The 22,860-nt window shown below is 39.8% G+C and overlaps 1 protein-coding gene across 6 annotated transcripts in view; it reads right to left on the bottom strand.

The window, feature by feature from the left end:
* The window catches only part of CRIM1 (cysteine rich transmembrane BMP regulator 1), a 190,456-nt gene that overhangs the window by 41,033 nt on the left and 126,563 nt on the right, over window positions 1-22,860 (bottom strand). For 5 of the 6 annotated variants that reach the window (XM_042445933.1, XM_042445931.1, XM_042445936.1 and 2 more), the window contains 2 exons: window positions 13,140-13,322; window positions 8,520-8,717 (listed from right to left, as the gene is read on the bottom strand). In XM_042445933.1, the coding sequence (XP_042301867.1) occupies window positions 8,520-8,717; window positions 13,140-13,322 (381 nt within the window). The remainder of the gene's footprint in view (window positions 1-8,519; window positions 8,718-13,139; window positions 13,323-22,860) is intronic. The other variant, XM_042445932.1, reaches the window with a different exon arrangement.

Consider the following 22,860-nt stretch of genomic DNA (forward strand, 5'->3'; position numbering starts at 1 on the left):
TTCTGTGTACACAGAAATCGGTACGTACAGAATTATACAGTTCATTTCTATATAAAAGAATCCTAAATTTAAGTTTAAATCCTACTTCTAATCTGACTGGACATTCAGGCTCTTCAAACTGTTTCCACTCTCATTGCCTACAATTAAATGGCTTTTGTTTAAAACATTCTATTATTATTATCATTATTATTATTATTATTATACTTTATTTATATAGCGTTGTAGATTCGCATAGTGCTGTAGATTCGCACAATAAAATAGATAAGAGTAATCTTGCCCATGACGTACAATCTAAGAAATACAGTGCTCCCTCGGGTTACGAAATTAATTCGTTCCGCCGCCGCTTTCGTAACCCGAAAAGCCTTCGCAAGCCGAAAACCCATAGGCGCTAATGGGGAAAAGCCGCGATTTCGTGTGAAATAGCGCCGAAAAGCACCAAAAAATTTTTCGTAACCCGAAAAAACCTTCGTAACCCGGAACAGTTATTTCCTATGGGATTTTTTCGTATCCTGAAGCTTGACCACCCTGACCAATGCCAATAGATCTATCTGACAAATAAGATCTAAACCAATCAGAACAGAGTCCTAGAACCAAGGTCAGAAAGTATAACTCGAAGACATTGATCAATGGTGTCAAAGGTCCACTGACAATCAATGAGAACAGAGGAAAGGCCTTAGCCTTGGCCCGGAAAAGATCATCTGAGATCTTAGTGAGAGCCGTCTCTGTAGAATCCCTGGCGGAAACCACTGAAGGGATCAAGAATGATTTGCTTCAAGAAAGCGCAATCACGCGAGAGTAACACCCGTTCCAAAACCTAGAAAAAAAGGAAGAAGAGAAAGCAAGACGATAGCTAGACAAGAAGAGGGGGTCAAGAGTTTTTTCAGAATTGGGAAACGAAAGCATGACCATAAGAAAGAACCTGTAGAGAGAGAGAGATTAACGATATAGAAAAGCAAGGGCAGAAAAAGGGGCGCTATGGAAAGTAGAAGATGTAGGAATTGGATCAAGAGAACCAGTTCAGGTTTGGAATGTCAGGCAGTGTAGAGAGTTCATCCAAAGACAGGAGGGAAACACAAAATTTTTTTAGGTGAGAGCGATAAAGAGTATAGTAGAAGAAAATCTGGAGGGACTATCTCAAGAGCGAATAGTGGTAATCTTTGTGAGTGAAATAGTTAGGAAACAATAGGAGAGAATGATAAAAGACAGGAGAGAGGAGTTGTAAGCAAGTGTTGAAGGTGAGAACAAACGCTGTGGGCGCCTCTAATTGGCGCAATCAATGATTTTAATAATTCTTTTTTGCGATGACATGGCCGTAAAAGAATAAACAAGAAAGAAACAAATTTGTAATGAATAAAATTAGCCCACCCCGGGACTTTTTCCAAAGGCGTACAGCGGGCTTGAGAGGCATGCACCAGAGAAACCTAACAATAGGGGTATAAGAGGGCTGAGGCCTAGTCTAGAGGAGACGCGTGTACAGAGATGGGCAAAGCTGGTCAAAGTTGAAGAAAGAGTCGGAGTAATAAAATACAGGTGCTCAATCAGCAGAGTCCCCCAAGATGTAGAGAAGAGAAAGAATGAAATCCAAGGTCGACTAGATGGTTTGATAGTTAACAGACTGAAGATTGCGAAAATAGCATTGAACAGAATGATAGAGGAGGTGGAAGAAGTAAGAGCAAAAGAGATTAAATGATAAAACATAAATTCATAGAATCGTAGAGGTTGGAAGAGACCAAGGGCCATCCAGTCCAAACCCCTGCCATGCAGAACTCTCATCAAAGCATCCTGACAGATGGCCATCCAGCCTCGTTTAAAGACCTCCAAGGGGAGACCCACTACACTCCAGGGACAGTCCGCTCTTACTGTCAGGAAGTTCTCCTAATGTGGAGGTGGATCTCTTTTCTACTTGCATCATTGCTGGGTGTTGTCTCTGGGGGCAAATAGACAAGCCTTGCTCCCTCCTCAAATGACTCCTTTCAAATATTTAAACAGGGCTATCATATCACTCTTAACCTTTTTTCTCCACTAAACTCCCCAGCTCCTAATCTTCCAATAGGAGGGTTTCCAGACCCTTCACCATTTAAGTTGTCGGCCCTCCCTTGGACACTCAGTTTCTCAATGTCCTATTTTGAACTGGGTGCCCGAATGGACACAATATTCCAGGTGGGCCTGACCAGAGCAGATAGGCACTATTACTTCTCTGATCTGAAACTTATTTATTGAGGCAGCTAAATAGCATTGGCCTTTTTAGCTGCCAATCACACTGTTACTCATGGTCAACTGTGTCTACTGGATCCTAGATCCCTTTCACAGTATTTCATTCAGCCAGGTGTCCCCATCCTATATCTGTGCATTGTTTTTTTCCCAAGTGCAAGTACCTTACATTTCTCCTGTTTGAAGTTCATTTTGTAGCTTGTGGCCCACTTTCCTAGTCTTTTCAGGTCATTTTGAATCTGATCCTGTCCTCTGGGTGTTCCTCCTTATTTGGTGTCATCTCAAATTTGATAAGTATGCTCCCATTCTGTCACCAGGTCATTGATAAAGATGTTGAATAGCACTGGGCCAGGACAGAGCCCTGTGGGACCCCACATGATGTTCACTTACCTCCAGGATGAAAAGGACCATTGTTGAGCACCCTGTGTTCGGTTCGCGCCGCAACCAATTACAATCCTTAACAGTTCCTTTGTACTACCAACATTTCAAGCGTGGTTTGCAAGAATGTCATGGGAAACCTTGTCAAAGGCTATGAAATCAGATATCTAATCCAAAGCATCCTTTCATCTACCAAGCGGTAATTTTTATCAAAGAAAGCGATAGATTTTCTGGCATGATGTTTTCTCTGAAACCCATGTTGACTTTTGATTATGGCATGCCTTCTAATGTTTCCAGACCTCTGTTAATTGATCTGCTCTAGAATCTTTCTGGTATGATGTCAGACTAACTGGATGATAATTGTTGGATCCTCTTTTAGACCCCTTGAAGAAAGGACAAATTTTGCCCTCCGCACTGGACATTCTCGTTTTCCAGGAGTTTTCCAGAGATTAGGCCAATGGCTGGCGTCCGATATTATATTTTGCCAGTTCTTTTAATACCCTTGGATTGGATGTAGGTCATACTGTCCCGGAGGACCGTAAATCATTTAGATTAAAGGTGTTCCTCTACTATCTCTTTACTTATTCTGTGCTGAAATTCCCCCTATTCTGTCCTCTGACTCAATTAGCCGCATGTTGAAGCACCCTTTGCCTTTTCTGAGAAGACTGATACAAAAAGTGGTGAGGAATTCCTGCCTTTCCTGTCCCCGTTAGCAGTTGTGCCATCTTTTCCACCAGTGGCCCTACCATTTCCGTCTTCTTCTTCTTCCTTTTGCTGCGTACATATCCAAAAACCAAAAAATCCCTTTTTATTCTTGTTACCGCTCAGCAAGCATGAGTTCATTGTGGCGCTTGGGGCTTTTCTGCTGACTTTACCTCTACACATGCATGCGATTTTTCTTTGAATTCCTTTTGGGGATTTCCCCTTTTTTCCATTTCTTATACATGTTCCCTTTCAAACGTAGCTCAGTTGAAAGTTCCTTAAAGCATCCATCTGGTTTACTTTCTTGAGACAACCTCCATTTTTTTCTTTCTCACTGGAACTGGTTGAAATTGGGGCTTCAGGATGCCTCCCTTTGGAGAACTCCCATGCCGGCCGAACTCCCTTCCCTTTTAGTATTTCTGACCATGGGATCACACCCTCATACTTTCCTCTAAGTTTAACTGAAAGCCACCTCCTAAAGCTAGAATGCGGGTTTGACTATGCATTCCATGGTATATACAATGCTTTCCATTGTATAACAAACGTCCAGTAGAACGTGGGCACTTCCACCTAATGATCCCACCACTTTTCACCCCATTACCAAGTCATCCTTGTTGGTTAGGATCAGATCTAAAATAGTTGATCCCCTTGTTGCCTCTTCCACTTTTGGGTGGACCATGAAAATAGTCCTTCCAGGCAAGGGGAGAATTTGGGCTAGACCTTGGAGGATTTTGCTGAGTTTGACTTCCAGCAATATCAGGATTGCTTGAAGGTCCGCCCATCACTATACATCTCTCCTTTCGGAACTGTGTGGGCATCGGTTTCTAGAAGGCATCAGCCAGTTTCCTCAGTCTGACGTGGAGGTCGGTAGTGACCTCTTCCCCACCAATCACAGAATCCTTGTTGTGTTCTTCCTCCCCCTGTTCCTCCCTTTAATTTTGTACCCAAGATGCTCTCCACCTGGCTGCCATTGATGTCCGGGATCTCTTCAACTGTATAAATATCTCTGACATTAGTGCTATTCCTCCTCTTTCTGTGCCTAGTATCTCTTTAAAAGGTTATAGCCGTTCTATTTCCATATTCCATGTTATGAATTTCTCCCACCAGGTTTTGGTGATGACCTATTATAATCATATTTTGATTTGATGTAACAGGAGTTTCGCATCATCTTGCTTATTTTCCATGCTCTGTGCAGTAGGTAATGGAAAGTCAAATGCTAGGTAGTCAGAAATGACACACTTTGCAGCAAGAACACAAGGTCAGAACAGTGATCTAGAGAATGAATTGAAAAATTCGAATGTGGTTTGAAGGCAAAAAGTAGCTAAGAGAGAGCTAAAGCAAGACAATTATGGATTATTGGAATTTGTCAAAGTTATATGTAAAGTCAGCCTAGGATCAAAGAATTTGAACCTGGAGAACATGAACAGGAACCATTGGCTGGGGGAGTATAGTTTTTCTAAGCATCTGTTTTTGTGCTTTCCCTCCCAAAATAGTCGACTTGGACAATTGTAAGTTCTTGCTGGAAGGAAAAAAAACTAGACTGAAGCTCTGTGTTCCTGTTCTGTGTTAATATGTGCAAATGGGTGGGGTGCTACTAACTGCAATTAAAACAACAAATACAACGAACAAAAAGTCTTTGCACAGTTTTTTGTATTTATGGCCTAGAAGAAGCATGTTGTGGGTTGATGTGGGTCTGCCCACTTCAGCTTGGCTCCTTTTCATTTCTTCACGTTGTGTGTAACATTTCACAGTATGCGTGGTGGGCTTGCGAAAACCCATAGGCGCTAATGGGGAAAAGCCGCGATTTCGTGTGAAATAGCGCCGAAAAGCACCAAAAAATTTTTCGTAACCCGAAAAAACCTTCGTAACCCGGAACAGTTATTTCCTATGGGATTTTTTCGTATCCCGGAAATTTCATAACGTGGGTATTTCGTATCCCGGGGTACCACTGTAATAGCATAATACATATAAATAATACATAACAATAGAGGAAAGGGTTCAGTAAAACAGGCAACAAATTAAAAACGTCAAATAGCAAATAATAGTCATGCAATGCCTGGGAACGCTTCTCTGAACAGGATGGTCTTCAACTCAGTTTTCAAACTGGTTAAAGAAGTGCTGACCCGTGTGGCTCGTGGGGGAAGGAGGTTCCAGGAGTGAGGGGCAGCAAATGAAAAGTGACGGATCTGGGATGAGACAGCAGATCTTGACTACCAGAACAGAGGGCCCAAGCGAGAAGGTGAGGAGAAAGAAGGTCTGATAAATAAGGAGGGGCCAGCCCATGGAGGGCTTTAAAAGTCAACAACAGGAGCTTATACTGAATACGGAAGGGGAAGGGGAGCCATTGAAGGGATGATAATAAAGGAGAGATAAGGTTGGAGTGGTGGGTGGATGTAATAATGCGTGCGGCTGAATGCTAGACAGAAATTAAAGGACCGAGATGAGAGAGAGGAAGCCCTGCTAGAAGGAGGTTACAATAGCCTAGTCATGAGACAACCAGACCGTGTACCAGAGTCTTGGCAGTAGAGGCTGAAAGAAATGGACGGATTTTTGCAATATTGTATAAAAAGAATCTACATGCCTTTGCTGTATTCTGGATCTGGGGGATACACGACAGAGAAGAATAAAAAATGAAACCAAGATTGTGGGCTCCCTGGACCAGTTGAACAGAGATGTCGTCAACAGAAACAGAAAAGGAGTATTGGAGGGAGGGCTTAGGTGGAAAGACAAGAAGCTCCATCTTGGACATGTTGAGCATGAAATGCCGATGGTGCATCCACTGAGAGACAGCTGTAAGACAAGATGAAACTTGCTGTTCAAGACCCGGAAAAAGGTCAGGGGTGGAAAGATACAGCTGAGTGTCATTGGTGTACAGATGATAGGAAAAACCAAAAGAGCTGATAAGTTTTCCTGGGGACAATGTGAAGAGAGAAAACAAAAGGGGACCAAAAACAGAGCCCTGAGGAACTCCAACAGATAAGGGAACAGAGGATGGGGTCTTCTGTCTGTTTTCTACAGAGTTGCACTGATTAATTAATTAATTGTGATCTGCCTACATTACTTTATAAGTTAGTATTATGCCATGAGACAACTGACTTTTGGCAGTTTACAGAAGTTTTCCACATTGTGAAAAGCCACATGCTTTACATTTAAGTTATTCAAAAGAAGAAATGTTACCAACAATGGCAAAAGTGAAAACAAAGTAACTGACAGTTTCTAAGAAACATTTCCCCCCAAGAGGTACTCATGTTCTATGACAGAAATAAGAAGAGTACAAAATAAAATTGTTCCAGAATACCGAAGCCCATGAGCAAGAACCACTTCTATACTAAAACATTCACAAGCTGGATTTACTGTGATATCCCTACTGTTTAGTTTATTAGAAAGACAATAAAATATACGTTCAGGTTAGTCTCTGCAGGCAGTGCCATCTAAACTCTCCTTCCAGAAAGCAGTTCCTCTGAGGTTGAGAGAATGTGATTTGCTCAGGATCTCCCAGTGGATTTCCATGGTTGAAATGTGATTCAAACTTTAGTTTCCAGAGCCAGTTCACCACTCAAACCACAACACCATACTGGCTCTACGATGTAATAAAGATACACTAAAATGCACAGAATTGAGCAACAGCAACTCTATTTAGCTATTTAATCAAATCAAATCATTTATTTTCTCCCTGTTAAACCTGTTCCTTAATGAACTTTGAAATTTCCATGTTCTTTACAGAACATTGTATGTCTTCCAAAAAAAGTTAAATACTGCTTTCTGAGCTGCAGAATATGCGTTTACTTAAGCTTCCTGGAAAAACATTCATATCATTCCAAGGGTGACTAAATGTTTTCCATTCTCATACTTAGCATTCCAGACAGCTTTTCTTTTCCCTGAGTTCATTACATGAAAAATACCAGTTCCAAGTTCAGCGCTACAGAATTTCCTTCCCGGGGGCCAAATTCCTAATGCAGCAACAAAAAATCACCCATCCAAAAAATGTTTTTAGGGTTACATTTTTTGCCTTTTTTTTTAAATAAATTTTTAAAAAAAAAAAAAAAGAGGAAACAAAAAAAAAAAAAAAAAAAGATGACAAATACATCAAGAATTGAAGCAGAGAAAGGAATATGAAATCTTCCTCATTTCAAACCTGAGCATGAAAAATTCCTAATAGTATAGTATAGGTCCCTTCCTATTTTTAGCACCCAGCTCCACACAATATCCTTGATAACCTCAGGTTTTTTTAATATGAAGGACAACACATAGGATCAGTAGGAAAATATTTCCCTCCAAACTATTTCCAGACTGCTGGACTCCTGTGGCTACACATGATATGAACATTGTCTGCTCTTTTCCAGCAAAAGGCTCTGACTACACACAATTGATCTTTACTTGAAAAGCTGTCCCTTGAAAGTTACTGGTGAACTACTACCTTGACCCCGATAGCAGGAGAAAGGTTATAGAACAAACAAACAAACAAACAAACACTGTGATATGTGGTGTGTATGTGTATGTGAAAGATAAAGTATCATAAAAGATACTCTTTTACCATGGAGGTCAGATTCTATTAACTTAAATGCCCCTTACACAGTCAACTAAGGAGGATCTATCCTTCACAGGCCTCATCTGCAGTGCAGAAATAGTGCAGTTTAATAGTTTTTTGTGGGGTTTTCGGGCTATGTGGCCATGTTCTAGGAGAGTTTCTTTTAATAGTTTAACACGGCTTTAACTCCCATGGCTCAATGCTATGAAATGTGGGGATTTGTAGTTTTGTGAGATATTTAGCCTTCTCTGTCGGAGCTCTGGTGTCACAATAAAATACAAATCTCATGATGCTATATCTCAGCCGCCCTGAGAGCCATTAGGGCTGAAGGGCAGGGTATAAATACCTAAATAAATAAATAAAATAAATAAATTGAACCTTGGCAGTTAAGATGGTAACAAACTGCATTATTTCTGCAGTGCAGATGAGACCTAAGACAGCAAACTAACTTAAGTAATTGGCCAGAAGATGGGCACAGTGTTAAACTTATTATAATTCATTATATATATATATATATAATTAAATTATAATAAAATTATTGTATTTATTATTATAAAAATACAGCATAATTCTCTGTTGTCATCAAAAATATGTTCTTTCTGGGTTGTTTAAAAAAATCACCACCACCATCCTTGAAATCAAAGCTATTAAGCTTTCCAGGCCGAAAGAATTACAGCATTTGATTTTTTCCATATCTGACCTTCACACATTGGGCAGCATTCTCCAGGCACTTTAACAGGATTCAAGCAACTTTGTCCACAGGCTGTGGCAACACAATGGGATTCCCCATTGATACACTGACAGAAAGTGCAATCATCTTCTCTCCAGCGGTCACCATGTGCTTGAATCTGACTATTTGCATAGCAGCCAGCAGGATTACTAACAGGAGAAATGGAATCTAAAAAAATCAAAGAAAAGCAAAATAGAAACAAAACTGAGTTTGAATGCATGTCAGTACTCAATAATATATGCCAAACTGACAATATAGTGCTTTGAAAATTTTGAATATCAGAGCAAAATTTAAAATGATATACTGCAAAGACAGATTGATATGCTCACTAGAGCAAAGTTGCACAAACTCAAAAGTATCCGAAAATGTAAACTACCTTCGTAAAATGTTACCAAGCACAAATTGTATTTACACTGTGGATATGGCTGCATGTCAGAATAGACAATGGCTATTACTAGTCATGGTTTATTGTTTAACCCATGACTTGCATGGCACACAATCAAGCAAATCATAACTTAACTGTCTTCCCCATTTCTGGTTTCTCTCCCATCTCTTTGTCAGCTCCTTTTTTTGGTGAGCAGCTGGGAAAACAAGCTAGGACAAGCCACATTTGCTCATTTAGATGCCACATCAAGCCACAACTTAAATAAACTAGAATTTATCAAAGATTTACCCATGGATTCAGACCTTGATGTATGACTGGTTAATAAATCACAGTTTGTTAGCCAAGGTAGTTTCATACATCATAACAAGCCATTTTCTAAAAACGCAGTATGGCTTGTTGCAATGTGTAAACACAGTCTATCAGTTATACTCTAAGTTTATTATGAAGCAGACAAATATACTATTGTTGTAAAAGGCATATATTTATTTTATCTTTATCAGATTTGTTTAAAAGATTCAAATACTACCTTTACACACTTGTATATCACCTAAAGATGGTATGGAAACTTAGAAAAAAAAAATTTCTGAAAGCGGTAAGAAACATCACACATAACTATTAACACTAATGACAGACATACCGTATTTTCCGGCGTATAAGGCGACTCTTTAAGTCTGCCTTATGCGCCAGATTTTTACCACAGAGACAGGCGAATGGCATAGCCACCTCTCTCTCTTTGGGGTCCTTGCTGGGTCCTCTCCCAGCCAGCTGGCACTCGTGCCGGCTGGAGGGGGCCTCTCTGGAGGCCTGAGAGAGGATCTGCGGCGGCTAGGCTCTCACCGCCCTTTTTTCTTCTAAAAGGTGGCGGGGAAGCGGCTTCAGAGCTGGCCGGGCCGAGGAAAAGAGCCGTCCCCTTACTCCTCGGCGCTGCCGCCGCCAGGATCCTCCGATCCTCCAGAGGCTTCAGAAGGCTGCCGTGGAAGCCGCCGCCGCCACCCGGGATCCTCCACTCCTCCAGCGGCTTCTGTAACTCAACAGGAAGGAGTTACATGCTTATTCATTCTAAGTGCTTCAATTTTCCTGGACACGCCAGTCCTTCATATCTACTTCCCCTTCTGATAGCTCTACATCTGAATCTGTCACTATATTCTCACTTTCCAAATGTTTAGATTTAGTAGTACGTTTTCCCCTCCCTTTACCACTTATATCTCTAAATTCTTGCCTATCTCTATAATTTCCTTTTCTTTTGTCTCCTTTGTCATTGCTATAATTCATTTCTGTGATTCATATTTAAATCATCAGGTATTAAATTTATTAATTTAAACCTCATCTGTTTACTAAATTCAATCAATTCATCTGATTAAACTTATGCGTCAAATTACAATTGTTTAAATTCATTAATCTCCTTTCAATTCCTAATGGAAGTCCTATTTTTGTATTTATATTATTAAATTCTTTATAAACAGATTCCAGGATCATTCCTCATTTTTCTTATTAATTACAATTACAATCTGCTTAGTCACAGTCAGCAAAAGTGTTGCTCACCACCTCTTCTGTGCCTGCTTTCTTTTCTTTCTCAGTCAGAGTTAGCCACCTGCCATGTCTATATTCCTCCTCTCACATCTTCTTCCATTTCTGTGCATTTTCCACTTTATTTTCTAAGTTCCTATATGTTCTAATGTGGAGGTTTAACAAATACATCCAGTTGGCTTGGCAGGCAACTTTAAAACTAAGGGAAGTTGCAGGAATAGGCAGTTATAATTGGGGAAAAAACCTATGGATTTGGAACTCCTGCGATGAGTGCTGGCATGTGGCAAATAACCCTTATGTACATGAATTACTCCCATGGAGCATCCAGAGAATAGATTATTTTCGTATCTTAAAGCATTCTGTCATGCTAACCTTACAGTCTTAAAACTGCTGTAGGAAAATTTCAAAACTCTTGATTACTTTCAGATGATGTAATTTCATGTACAGGTCCTAGAGATAGTAGCCAAGGTGCTGTGTTTAAAACAGACCTGTAATGTATGACAGACATACAATTTTCAGTGTCTGATGAACAAACTGAACAGAATCAGCTGATGGAACACCTTGTCACATAGGCATTCTGGCCACTTAAGTTGTACCTCTTTGCTTGGCAGCATCTTGGCACCCACATGCCACGTTGCCTCGTGCAACTGAACTCTCAAGCTGGTGGCTAGTCAAAGCATTTGCCTAGGTAACTACCATGAGATCTCTCCTCTCCTGATGGTATCTGAGTTTGTGTGCTCTCCTTCCTCCTCTTCCTTTTTCTTTCTTTGTAAATCTAATCCAATTAAACTCTTCCTGTTCTCCTTTACCTTTCTTGCTTTCTCTCCCCAAACCTATTTGTTCTGCAAAAACATGCCCTTTCCTCTATTTTCTCTAGAATAGTCTCGTTTTTTTTCCTGCTGCTTCTGAGAATTATTATCAAATAATTTCTGTTCGTTTTCACTGGAGTATACCAATATTCTTTTTAATTCTGCTTCATCTGTAAACCCAAGAATCTGTCATCTAGCAGCCATTTGAGGCTGCTGTCAGGGTAGATCTTCATTAATTCTGATGAGCTGTTTAAAAATGATTAGCTATTTTATTTTCTTTCTTTTTCATCCACTTTCTTAGTCAACTTTTTCTTCTGCGTCTTTCCTATTTCCTTATCTTCTTTAGATACTATGATAAACAGGAAAACACTGAAGAGGATAGGTTCCCCCCCTGTGTTAGAACTGAATGATGAAGAAAAATAGTTGTGTGAAACTTGAATAGAAGTGAAGTGTAAACATACAACCAAAAGTGTATGGAGGGGGAACCAAAACCTTGGGCTATGGCAAAGAAAGAAGTTGGAATGAAGGAATGGAGTAGGAATCAGGGTAGAACTTCTGCTGTCTCTGGACTGAATGAGGGATTAGCACACATTGCTGTTCATTGCTCCTCTGCATCCAACAGCCCAACTGATCTTACATGGGACACACAAACAAGACCTTCACTGCCTGAAAGAGTGATCACGTTGGTATGGATGAGCAGAACTTTAAGCAACCTAGATCCAAATCGTTTAAGGCCAATATCAGCCATAATTTGGGTCTGAAAACTCATTGGCTACCATTCATACTTGGCATTACATAGGTCTTACAAGATCCAACCATTTAAACACTAACAATATTCAAGGGGATGCATTTCATTCTAGCTGATGTTTCTGATCTTTAAAGGCAGTCTCACACACAATACATTATATTAATTAACTATTAATATTTAGAGCATGGGTAACTGAAGCAAGGTCCATTCACTCCAGGCAAGAACTGTAGTTGGAGTATCTGTCTAAACTGATAAAATGCATTTCTGTTAAATGTTATTGTCTGACACATCTCTGTTAATTGTTTCTGGCAGGTACTGTATTTTTCGGTGTATAAGACGACTGGGAGAATAAGACAACCCCCCAACTTTTCGAGTTAAAATATAGAGTTTGGGATATACTCACCGTATAAGACTACCCCTCTTCCAACGCACACCAAACATTTAAAAAACATCAGATTTGATTTCAATATGGTAATTTTAATTCAAATGCTTATGACGTGCAGGTATTTAGCAGGAAAACTTGTTGTATACAAAGCCTGCTTGGCTTGGTCAGCTCTCCCTGCCTGCCCAGCCCTCCCTGTCTCCAGGACTATCAGAGCGGTAGCGCAAACACGGCTCTTTTTTCCATACCCTGGGCATCCTGGACACCTGCAGCTTGCTCCGCCCTTCACTTACACCTTCCCGGTAAGGCACCCCCTCACCTCATCATCGGGACCATGTTGAGTCACTTCTTTCCACGAATCCTGGTGAATGGATTTTCTTCTACCGTACTTGTATAGTGCCGCCCTTGCTGATTTCATACGGTCGCTGCATATGGTGGGGATGTGGCTGTGGCCATTTTTGAGCTCTCCCCACCATATGCAGCGACTGTAGATTCTCCAGTCCGGTTCAGAAGTCTAGAACCGTCTACAAGCCTCCAACCATGAGTGATATTCTTTGAAATATAACATGCTTTTCATTATTAATAAAGTTCATGTGTCAAAGAGGCGAATGACACTCTCATAGGCCAAATCAAGGATCTCTGAGCAGGTGATCTGAAGTATCATCACCACACATTTTTAGAATTTGAGAACTAAAATCTCTCTTTGAACTAAACTGAAACAACAGAGAAAAAAATATACCTTCACATACTGGACAGCATTCTCCTTCTGGTACATAGTATCTGTCACAATGAAGCTCACCACATTGTGCTGAGAAACATATGGACACACCCCCTTGGCATCGACAAAATCGGCAAGCATCCATTCGAAATGTATCTCCATCATAATATTCCATGCTATTAAATATACATGCTGGCTTTGCTTCTAAAACAAACAAACAAACAGAAGAAGTTTTTATATTTATTTGCTTCTGGCTTCATATGTTTCAGTCAAGAAATGTTACAATCTTGATTGAAGTTCTGAAACATTATTACCGTTTAATTAATATACAGTGCACCTGCATCATACGCAGGCATGCCATACGCAGCTTTCAGCATATACTGAAAGCCATGCTGGAAGAAGCAATGGCGCATGTGTCACAGGCATGAGCCCCGTTGTTTTTAATGAGGCTCCATCATACAAGGTACTTCTCTTATGCGGGTTGGGTGGGTCCAGAATGGATCCCCCGCATAAGAGAAGAGCCCGCTGTATACAAGTTTGCATCCATTTTATTTTTATTTTTCAGCCTTACAGGAGACTGGTCCTGCAAGTTGGGACATTCCTATTTTGTCAACCCCCCCCTTACATACTACAGTCCTATCTGCCATAGCTATTCGGTATCAGAGAGTACCCAATACCCAGAAAAATATTGTGCAGGGAGGAATTAAATATATATAAGTGACTAATGGAAAGCAGATGTCCTAATTTATGCCTCCCCCCTCTAAGAAGAATATTCCATTAAGGGAAAATTACCACTAGACATAACCCACCATTTATAAATACCTATTTATAAATTTTCCTGCTCCACCTTGAATTCTACCAGATTTTGGAGCCAAGAGGTTGTGGAGAAAATGTGCACATCTTCACCAATAGTTTCTTTGTTGTTATTATTATGGTAATGGTGATGATAGTAATGATTTATATCCTATCTTTTACCCTGTCTGGGACTCAACAGTTAAAAGAAACATAGTTTAAAAATACTAATACAAAGATTAAAATATCACTGAACTAACTTTATTAAAACCAGTTAAAAACATAGCTATTAAAGTGAAACGTGTTGAAAAATGCAGTAACTGTTGCCTTGTTGCATGGACTAATAAAAGGAGTACAACTGTATAGGCTGTAAAGCCGAAGGCTTTCATGGCCGGCATCCATAGTTTTTTGTGGGTTTTTTCGGGCTATGTGACCATGTTCTAGCAGAGTTTCTTTCTGACATTTCACCAGCATCTGTGGCTGGCATCTTCAGAGAATGCTTTGCCTGGAAAAATTGGGTGTATATACTGAGTGAGCCTGGGAATGCAGGAGTGATTTGCATGTGTATTGCTCTGTATGGATGGCTGGCCTCAGCCTGGGAGGCTAATGCAAACGAGGATTAATGTCTGCTAATTGGTGATCAATTATTTGCCGGGAAAGCCCTGACTCTGAATGGTTTCCCATTTGCACTTGCTGAGTTCTTATTCTTGTTTGCACACTGCGTTTGGTGGTCCCTATGTAGACTTTTCTGCAGCTGCATGGTATGCGGTAAATTCCTGTGGCTGTGAGAGGATCTCTCTGGTCCTTGGCTGAATGAAGCATTTGCTGAATTTTCTTCGTTGGTTTGTAAACCATTTGAAGGTTGTGCTTCCTCACCACTTTGCCTATTCTGTCTGTGACTCCTTTGATGTATGGTAAAAAATACCTTCCCTTTGGGTGGCTGCTTGTCTTCACTTCTCTGGGTATTCCTGGGCCTGGCAGCCCTTCTGATGTCTGAGCTGGAATAACCATTGGCCTGCAGAGCCCGGTCCAAGTGCTTCATCTTCCAAGAAGTGGGGTTCACAGACGAGTTTTGCTCGGTCTACCAGTGTTTTGATTGTGCTTCTTTTTTGTCCTGGGTGATGGTTGGAGTTCTTGTGCAGGTATCGGTCTGTATGTGTGGGTTTTCGGTATACTGTGTGACCCAAGCGTAGGTTCTTTTTCCATAGTGAATTGGATGTTGGTGTGGATGTAGTTCAGATGGTTCAGGAATACAGCCAGGTCTTCTCCATGACTCCAGATGGTGAAAGTGTCATCCATGTAACAGAACCAAGTTCCCAGCACCAAAAAAGCCCACAACCATCTGGAGTCAAGGAGAAGTAGACCTGGCTGTATTCCTGAACCATCTGAACAACATCCACCCCAACATCCAATTCACTATGGAAAAAGAAAAGGAAGGAACACTGCCATTTTTGGATGTCCTAGTCATCCGCAAACCGAACCTATGCTTTCCAGGCAAAGCATTCTCTGAAGATGCCAGCCACAGATGCTGGCGAAACGTCAGAAAGAAACTCTGCTAGAACATGGCCACATAGCCCGAAAAACCCACAAAAAACTGCATAGGCTGTTTGGATATCAGCTTCTCCCCGCATAATTAACAGGAATGCACTTGCTTAGCTTCACTTGAGATAAGACACTAGCTTTACACAAAAAAAGGAATTTTACACACTTTCAGTTTGTATACATATTGTCAAAACTATGGTGACATTTTGGGCTGTGTGTGCATGTACAGTACATGTCTTTATTTAATGCAGGAGACAAGATCTTGAGGAGGGTGCCAAACATGCACAATGCAGTCTCATGAAGGTTTTGTAAAATTTCAGAAGCAGTGAGATTTTCCTGCACATCCTGAATTAAGGCTGCAGTCCTATGTATACCTATGGTAGAATAAATTTAATATATGTTCTACTGCAGAAGGATGGGTTACAAACATTTCATATATGTTTAAAATATAGTTAAAATATGGGAAATATAGTTAAAACCAAGAATCACTAGCTGCTTTAAATGGTGCCTTGCAGGACTATTCCCCCACCCTTTTAAGAACATTTTGTTGTGTTACAACCTTGAAATCAAACAGATTTAAATGTAATTTTTACCACTTAATGTACACAAGATACTCAACACTGTAGTAGTGCAAACTAGAGAGTATTTAAGATAGATCTATGATAAATAATTAATGATAAGTCAATGGTCACTTTATGCATGACGGCTATAAACCAATGGCTCCAAATTGGATTGTGTCTGCACAAGGCTTTCCCAAAGAGCACGGGGCAAGGAAGTCTACTGCTGATGAAACACCCCAGTGTTGTCAGATTGTGTCTCACATTCCTTGTTTATCTCTCAAAACATCTAAAACCACAGTAGTTTCAACACAAGAGCACCTACAAAATTCTATTATTGAGGCAAAATGGTCTTTTTTTCCTGACTAGTAGCTACATATCCCAGAGCATGCTTTGTACATCTAGAGAAAAGTAAAAAGGAAAGCAATAGAAGAAGAGGAAAACGGATGTATCCACTCCACCTTTAAATAAAAGGGGAAAAAATTCTGATTGTTGCCCTAACTTTCATCACTTCTGGCAACTGATGAAATCCAATCTGGATGAAAAAAAGTTTTAAAAGGAGGGAGGACATTCATATTGAAGAAGTAACTCCCCCCCCCCCCCATATATAGACTATATATGACTGCATGCCAAACAGAAACAGAACCACAGAATTTCTTTCATGAAATCAAATGTCACTCAAGGTTTCATATTGCTCAAAATCATGCAACAGCCACTCTTGCCCTGAGTTTGAGCCAAACAGTGTATGCCAAATTTCATTCTGCTATTTTATACAAGCACTTATGCCAGAAAAAGGATCCTGTAGAAATATAACATTTCTATCTACTAGCTGCCTCAACTATATCTGATTTTATTTTTCTACATTTTTCTGTGAACCACCCCAGTGATACTTACACAGGCTCAAAGTACATGGCTGAATTATAGATAAAATTGTTAACTGTTTTATCAATTCATCTCAATGATTAGTTGAGAACCATCAGTTACTATCTATTTGGTGAATGATCTTGATCACTACTGAAGACTGGACATTACAGCTGATCCACAGAATTGCAGCCGATTTTTTTACTGGGGCAGTTACAGAAGCACATGACTTCTTTGTTATGAAAGTTTCACTACTTACTACAGTCGGCCCTTCTTATACACTGATTTTTATACACGGATTCAAGCATACAAGATTTGAAAATGTTCCAAAAAAGTATACATTTCAAATATCAAACTTTGATTTTCCATTTTTTATAAGGGACACCATTTTGCTATGTCATTATATTTAATGGGACTTGAGCATACACGGATGTTGTTATACACGGGGGATCTTGGAACCAAATCCCAGGATATAACAAGGGTCCACTGTAGTCAGTTTCCAGGCACAAGTGAAAATGTTGTCTGTGATCTATAAAGCCTTATATGGCTCAGGTCCAGCCTATCTGGCTATACTCCCGTATGAGCCTGCCTGGGTCCAGAGATCTTTGGGAAAGGACTTTCTCTTAGTTTCGCCACACCTCTTTATCAGAGGTGGCATTTTTGGTGGCTGCTCCCATACTAAAAAACTCTCCTCCTAGAGAGGCTTGAATGGTTCATACCTTGGTGTCTTTCTGTCAAGAGACAAAGACCTTTTTATTCCAACAGGTTTTCAAAGGAGCAATCACATTTATTTGGCACACTTATATCCTGCCCTTCATCTAAAAAGGCTCCCAAAACACCTTACAAATTGTTGATAATTCTCTGTCCTGAGGCTTACAAGGATACACAAAGGAGGCCACTGGAGCCAGGCATCCAAGTTTGTCGTATGTTGGCTGCTCTCCTTCTCATTCAGAGGCTAGAGCAACGGCAGCTGGAATCCAGAGGGAAGCACTCTAACTAGCCACTGGGGCTCATGCATGATAGTGCTCTGTGCCTGTCTGCTCTTCCCTTCCTAAGAGGCCACATTAATCTCACTTTTAAAGAAAAGTATTTAATAAGATGTGGTGTTTCTTTTAAACTGAGTTTAATTTTTAACTTAGTTTGAAACTATTTTCAGTTTACTGAGTTTAATTATGTGTAAATGATAACCTTTTGTATGTTTTAGCTATACTGTATCTTTTTTGTTTTTTTTATTAGTAAACTGCTTTATCCTGGAATATTAATGAAGTTAGCAACAACCAGTTCTACTTGAAACAGAGTATATAGTGGCTCAGATTCAAATTATATCTGTTGCTGAACTGGTAACAAAAGCAGCTAGGACCCAAATTAGGACTGGAAACATGTCTGTTTGCTTCAAATAATCTGATACAATGGGAGGATAGCCAATGGGAGTATCTCTCTTTGTGGAAATAGCAGTGTCAGCGGAACAGTTTTTATTAGGATTCTTGAGAAGGGAGAAAGGGCTAAACTTTCCCCACATGCTATGGATCCAACCCCACAACCACAGCTCCCTTGTATATTTAAGGGTAAGCAGCACCACTCTCTCTACCAACGCATTAGGAACATTAAGGAATAAGGCATTCAAGGGTGTATGTGTTTAGAATGCTAATATTCTAAGAACCTAACACTTAAAAATGACCAGTTACTATCTATTTAGTGGCTTGCTAACAATCAATAAGTTATAAAATTACATCAAATTTAGTAAATTAACCTCCCCAAACAACACCAACTGCATCAGAACAATTATGAAAGGCAGAATATGTTTGGAATTTGATGGTGCACTACTGGATGATGAATTAATAGAAACAGCATTACAACTGGAAAGTTACTAGAACATAGTATTAAAATGACTAAGGCCTATTAAGAGCAAGATCATCTTACTCCAAAGAGCTGGAGGAAAACAACAAAATAGCAGACATTCTTTAGAGTCAGTTTCTAAAGGTGACTGAAGCATCTCTGATTGCTGTGACCCCTGACTGACATTCTTGTATTTAATTCAGCTGATTATCAACGGGAAGTCCTTTTTCCTCCACTACGTTTTGTGGTATACTCATGAGCAATTTGTTTGGTAGCTGTCATATCTGACTTGTCTGAGGGATTGTTTACACAGGCCAAAAAAAAAAGTACTCAGCTTGTTTCCAGTTGTGTAAGAACACACAACATGCAACCAGTTTCACAATGCAAGTGCTTCTTTTAGGCATTAATACGAATTTTAAAAACTTTATTCCACAAGTTTTAGGAAAAAACTAGAATATTTCAGCAACTGAGGTGAAGTGCTCCAGTGCTAGCACTCACAGCAAAGGAGATGGGCAGCTTCCATCCTGTGTATATATCTGTATGTAGTGTCAAAGGTAAAGGTTTCCCCTCTGACAAGTTTGTCTAGTCTTGTCCAACTGTAGGGGGTTGTGCTTGTCTCAGTTACTAAGCTGAGGGAGCCAGTGCTGTCAAATAGGACTCTGTAGTCATGTGGCTAGCATGACTGTACAGAATACTGTTAACTCCTCACCAAAGTGGTACCTATTTAAATACTTGCACTTTTACATGCTTTTGAACTGCCAGGTTGGCAGAAGCTAGGACAAGTGACAGGAGCTCGCTCCGTCATGCGGTGCTTGGGTCTTGAATCATCAGTCAGCATCTTAATTGCTAAGCCACCACAGTTTTTAATGAATTTGGCCATGGGAAATGTGTGGCAGTCAGTACAATTTGAGTCTGGTTTATTGCAAGTAGGTGTGGTACTAATGGTGTCATTGTGGGCCAGGAAAATGCAAGGTGAAGCTGAATTAATTAACAACCCCTTAATTCTGCGTTTATGGCTAGAATCATCAGTAATGTTTGGCAGGCTTAAATTTATTTTACCTGATGCTACTCAGTCAGACTGACTTTTGTTTTGATTTTTTAAAAATGGATATTCTTTAAACATATTTCATCTAGAGCTAAACAGCAATGTCTGATATACTGGTAAGTATGACTGTAATCCTAAACTCATTTATCTGGAAGCAAGCTCCACTGAAAGATGTAAAACTTCCTTCTGAGTAGACATGTATTGGATTGCACCATATATGCCTCTGGATATATTACCATAGAGGTTATTGAATTTCATGTCCATTTAGAAACTGCTGACTATTAGTAAATATTTTCATGTTAATATGTATTAATGAGAAATTAATAAAACACAGGAAAAAAGTCTCAATTGATAGGCATAAGTTCATAGTTAACTCTGTAATGCAATGGTATATCATATATTTATTCATTGTGCTGTAATATAGTATTATGTGATCCTGGTTATTTTCGCATTATATTGTGTTTAACTCCTGTTTTCCAACGGGATCTCACTAGTGTGATAAACTCCTAAGTTTTTATTGTTGCTGCTGTGTGCCTTCAAGTTATTTCCAACATATGGTGACCCTAAGGCAATCCTATCACGAGGTTTTCTGGGACTGAGTGTGTGTGACTCACCTAAGGCCAGCCAGTGGGTTTCCACGGCCAAGTGGGGAATCAAACCCTGATCTCTAGAGTTGTAGTCCAATGTTCAAACCACTACAAGTTTCTAGCAGTATGTAAAGACCAGCTAAAAGACATAGGGTGCATTCTATGTACCTGCATACATTTAAATGGACTTAATCACATCACCATCACCTATATTAGTGTCACCAGTTAATTTTTTTAAATTGGTATAATTTATATCCTTCTTTTCCTTATACAGGATCCAAGGTGGCTTTCAAATATTAAAAACCACGGTACTGTTTTAAAAATAATTAAGGGTCTGATAAGTTTTAAAAAACTGCGCAAGGTTAAAACATGCAATTAAACATTTTTTTAAAAATACAAAAACCGATTAAAAACACCATCCTATTAAATGCTCTTTCTGCCACATAAAATACAAGCCAAAGGTTTGCCTAAATAAAAAGGTCTTTGCCTGCTAGAGAAAGGAAAAGAGAGAAGGGGCAAACTGAACCTCGTGTAGTTGGGAATTTCATAACTTGGAGGCAGCCACTGAGGAAGCTCTCTTCTATTTCTGCAGAAAATGCACTTGGGATGGAGAGAAAGATTTTCTCCAAAGATTTTAAAATGCTGGCAAACTCATACAGGTCACAACCAGCACTTTGAATTATTCCCAGAAACGGACCAGTAGTCAATAAAACTGTTTCAACATGGGATGGAACCAACAGTAGTCAAAAGCCTGCCACAACATTTTGGACCTGCTGAAGTTTCTGAACAGTTTCTGAAGGCAGCTCCACGTACAACACGTTAGTAACCCAACAAGGTTGTAGGCATGTGTTACTGTTGCCACACTCAACATCTCAAGAAATGGGTGCCTCTAGCATTCTACTTTTAACTGTACAAACACACTCTTAATCACAGCTAATACCTAGGTGTCCAGGCTCACATCTGTGTCCAGGAGTACACCCAAGCTGAGAACATGAGATTTTAGGGGGAATATAACCCCATCCAGCATAGGCTGAATCCTCGTTTCCTGATCTGCCTACTGAGTGACCAGGAGCACTTCTGTCTTGTCTGGATACAGTTTGTGGTCTTCATCCTGACTGTTACTGAAAACCAAGGGTAGGCAACCTGCGGCCCGCGGGCCGGATGTGGCCCGGCGAGGCCTTGGGACTGGCCCCAGCCCGGTCCTGCTGCCGATTGCCGCCGGGGCCTTTGGCCTCTCATGCGCAGGGGCAAGGGGGGCAATTGTCTATAGACACCTCAGAAACATGCATTTATATTAACTTTTATTAAAAATCAGCAATTTTTTTGCGTGTCCTCCACTTTTTTTAAAAAAGTGTCCACCATTTGAAAATGTTGTCCTACATTTATCCCAGTTTATTTATTTATTTAATTTTAAAAAAAAGCTATTTAATTATTTATTTTTTGGCTTCGGCCCCCCAGTTGTCTGAGGGACAGCAACCCGGCCCCCGGCTCAAAAAGATTGCCTACCCCTGCTGAAAACAGACACTGGTTTAATATCGAAACAGCTTTCTTGGAGTTAGGTGGAGTCAAGGGAGCCATGGTCCTGAGTTTGCAAGACCTGAACAGGGCTGTTGATAACAGAATGACTTGAAGGTCTCTCATTCATAGGGTCACTATAAGCTGAAGCCAACTTGACAGCAATTAACAACAACAATGTGGTGCCTTGGCAGGACAGTGCATACAGAAGTTTTTTCAATTTAACCCCAACACGTCTTTATTGCTTTCTAAGTAATTAATAGTGCCATAGTTTATGTTTTAATATTGTTATACTTTTTGTTGGACTTGACTGCATATATTTTGTAATGAATTATTAAAAAGACAAGTAAATGAAATCTGAACATTTTCCAGAACACAAAGACCGGGGATGGATGGATGGATATGATTTACTGGCAAGAATCCACATATTATGTAATAGTTTAAAAGATAAATAGATTACTTTTAGACTTCCCTGATGAGTCCTTTTGAAACTATGAACTGCTGCAGATATACTTTGATGTTTTGTTCTTACACCTCTATGAAAACATTTCATTTTCCACATTAGGCATACAGAACAAGTGAAATAATTTTTAAGCAAAAGAAATAATCTAATAAGAATGCAACCCACTGTTAATTAACTGTGACTGCCTCATTAACTAGTAACATGGCTTAACTCATATCTTAATCTGAAGGATAAAATTCTTTAATAATCTCCTTAGAACAACTGCAGGAGTTAGGTCATGGACTCAGACTGGACATGATAGGAAATAGTACCAACTTTTTTTCAAATAGCTATATGTAATATTTACACATAATAAACATTATGACATATAGAGAGGGATATTTATGAATCACCTCAACAGCCAAGGTGCCATTATAGGTAACAAGCCAGTTGTGTTTTGGCTTAATGACAATTAAACCCAAAACATTTCACTTCATAAAAAGAGGGAAGTTTGGACATTTCAGCCTGAAAAGGCAATCAATCAACTATTTGATAGGTTATTCTG

Source organism: Sceloporus undulatus, chromosome 1 (genome assembly GCF_019175285.1).
Source record: "Sceloporus undulatus isolate JIND9_A2432 ecotype Alabama chromosome 1, SceUnd_v1.1, whole genome shotgun sequence".
Classification (NCBI taxonomy): Eukaryota; Metazoa; Chordata; class Lepidosauria; order Squamata; family Phrynosomatidae; genus Sceloporus; species Sceloporus undulatus.